Source organism: Vanessa cardui, chromosome 2 (genome assembly GCF_905220365.1).
Source record: "Vanessa cardui chromosome 2, ilVanCard2.1, whole genome shotgun sequence".
NCBI classification, from domain to species: Eukaryota; Metazoa; Arthropoda; class Insecta; order Lepidoptera; family Nymphalidae; genus Vanessa; species Vanessa cardui.
Window position 1 is genome coordinate 10,324,344 of NC_061124.1, and position 2,317 is coordinate 10,326,660.

At 43.2% G+C, this 2,317-nt stretch overlaps 1 protein-coding gene across 1 annotated transcript; it reads right to left on the reverse strand.

Annotated features, from left to right (window-relative positions):
• Positions 1-211: 211 nt before the first annotated feature.
• On the reverse strand, positions 212-1,309 carry LOC124540800. Its single transcript, XM_047118522.1, has one exon. It carries the CDS (start codon positions 1,307-1,309, stop codon positions 212-214), a length of 1,098 nt encoding a protein of 365 aa, XP_046974478.1.
• Positions 1,310-2,317: the final 1,008 nt, after the last annotated feature.

A 2,317-nucleotide genomic window follows, 5' to 3' on the forward strand; every position in this document is an offset into this window, starting at 1 on the left:
TTATGTGACAATATTGTGCTATAAGAAAACTTTTCTTTATAGTGTAGATCACATAAAAAACGTGCTAAATCCGATCCAGTAGGTTTGTTAACAATTATATTATTATCATTAGCCCATTTTACCCATCGAGACCATGCAGTTTTATAAGACTTTAGAGTTGAGGGACGCCAACTATCCATTAAAAGTTTTCTCTGTTCGAATGACCATCCCTTTAATTGTTCATTCCACCCCCACATTTCCAAACCTCCAGCACCATCTTCGATACATTCTGGGGAGGAAGGCCTGTCGATATGTCTATCAAAACTTGTGGAAGGTTCCGTATTGTCCAAGGAGCTGCAATTGCTCGACTTTTTAGATCAGCCCTCCAAAATACCTTTTCCCATCTCGGTGCTACAATGAGGAATATACCCTGACATTGATGCAGATGTTGTAAAACTTTGGGTATCAAAAACGGAGGAGGAAACACCCATGCCAACGGATGTTGAGTCCATACTTGGGATAATGCATTGTGAAATTCCGCTTGATTGTCCCGGCAATCCAGTGAGCAGTATCTCTTTACTACGCGTGCGAGATTCGAGGCAAACAGATCGACTACAGGAGTCCCCCATCGTGCAAACACAGGTGAAGTCCCTTGAGGTAGAACATGCCATTCCGGATGGGTACGTAATCGTGACAGTCGATCTGCCTCCGCGTTGTATATGCCGGGAATATGATTGATCGTCAGGCTTATATCCCAATTGTGTAAAAGATGAAATATTTTGTATGTCAGATCCAGAAGGGTTTGTGATTTCGTTCCGCCCTCGTTGCGTAAGTATGCAACAGCGGTTTTGTTGTCGCATTGTAGATGAACAGATGCGTAATGTAGGTTCGGACTGTACTCTTCGAACGCTCTGAGTATGGCTAGAAATTCTTTGTGATTGCAGTGTAACTTCTCTTCCTTTTTCGACCACACACCGGAGAGATTTACATTGTTTATCCTCGCTCCCCAGCCTTGGTCTGAAGCGTCGGTAACCATGTAGTGGGTCGGATGAGGCTCGTGAATTACGGAGCAATCTCGAAGGTGCTGAAGCCACCACTGAAGTTCTGCTAGTGATTCGTTGTTTAGTTTGAAACTCTTTACTTCCCATCTGAGATATGTTATTACTAATTTCTGAAGCTGTCGATAATTCAGCCTGCCCAGCGGAACAACGAAGCTGGCAAAATTCATTTGTCCAATAATGCTTTGAATTTCTTTTATATTCGTTTCTGGTTTTCTTACTATATTGCTTATTGACGAATGTAATTTTACCTGTTTCTCTTTTGGAAGCATTTTCCGATTTTGCCATGGGTCCCATAGAATGCCTAAGTATTCTATAGTCTTTCTGGGAACCAGAACAGACTTTTTGTAATTTATCATCCATCCTAGATACTCTAGAAAATTTATCGTTATTGTCACGTGCTGTTTCAAGGTTGACAGGTTGGCAATTAAATAGTCGTCCAAGTAAACTATTAGACGTATCCCTTTTTGACGCAGATATTGAGCCATCCAATTGCTCAGGGCTGCAAATGTTTTTGGCGCGGAACTCAACCCGAAGGGCAGGCAGTTCATTTCCAAAATTTGCTACTGATACAAGAGGCGTAGAAAGCGCTTGTGTGCTCTGTGTATCGGTAGGTGAAAATAAGCTTGTGAAAGATCTATTTTCACTAGCCAGTCGTTCGGCTGTAGGAACCCTTGTATTTTGTGAATGTTTATCAGATTGAATGGCGTTGCCAGGACATACTGATTTAGTGTCTTGAGATTGAATATGGGCCTCATTGTCCCGTCTCCTTTTGGTACCAGAAACAAACGTGACAGGAAGCTGGGTGACGGTGGAACTACAGATAGAACGTTTTCGACAATCATCTTCTGTATAATTTGTGTCATTTGCGCAGAAACCGGAGTCGCACGCCCGGAACTTTTTAGGTCTGGTGTAAATAGTGGGGGCTTTTTGACAAATGGGATATGGTAACCGGAAATAATGGTCAGAATGTAACGTGAAGCTCCCATTTTCGCCCATCTTACTTGGTATTTGGTCAGCTGACCAGCTCGAAAGTGACTCGGTGAGTCAAAACTTTCTTGTTCGACCTCTCCTATCCCGGTGGGAAGAGGGAGAGCTTTTCCGTTCGTGGCGATATTCGTATGTTGGTTCACCTTGACGTCGGGTAGTAATTTGCCTTCCCCTGCCCCGAAAGGGCTTGTTAGGGATGGCCCTCGATACTTGACTATGTCCACCTCTTCTCGAGACTGAAGCGAATGAATTTTGCTGTGGTGCTATACGAGGTGCAATATTTTGATCGG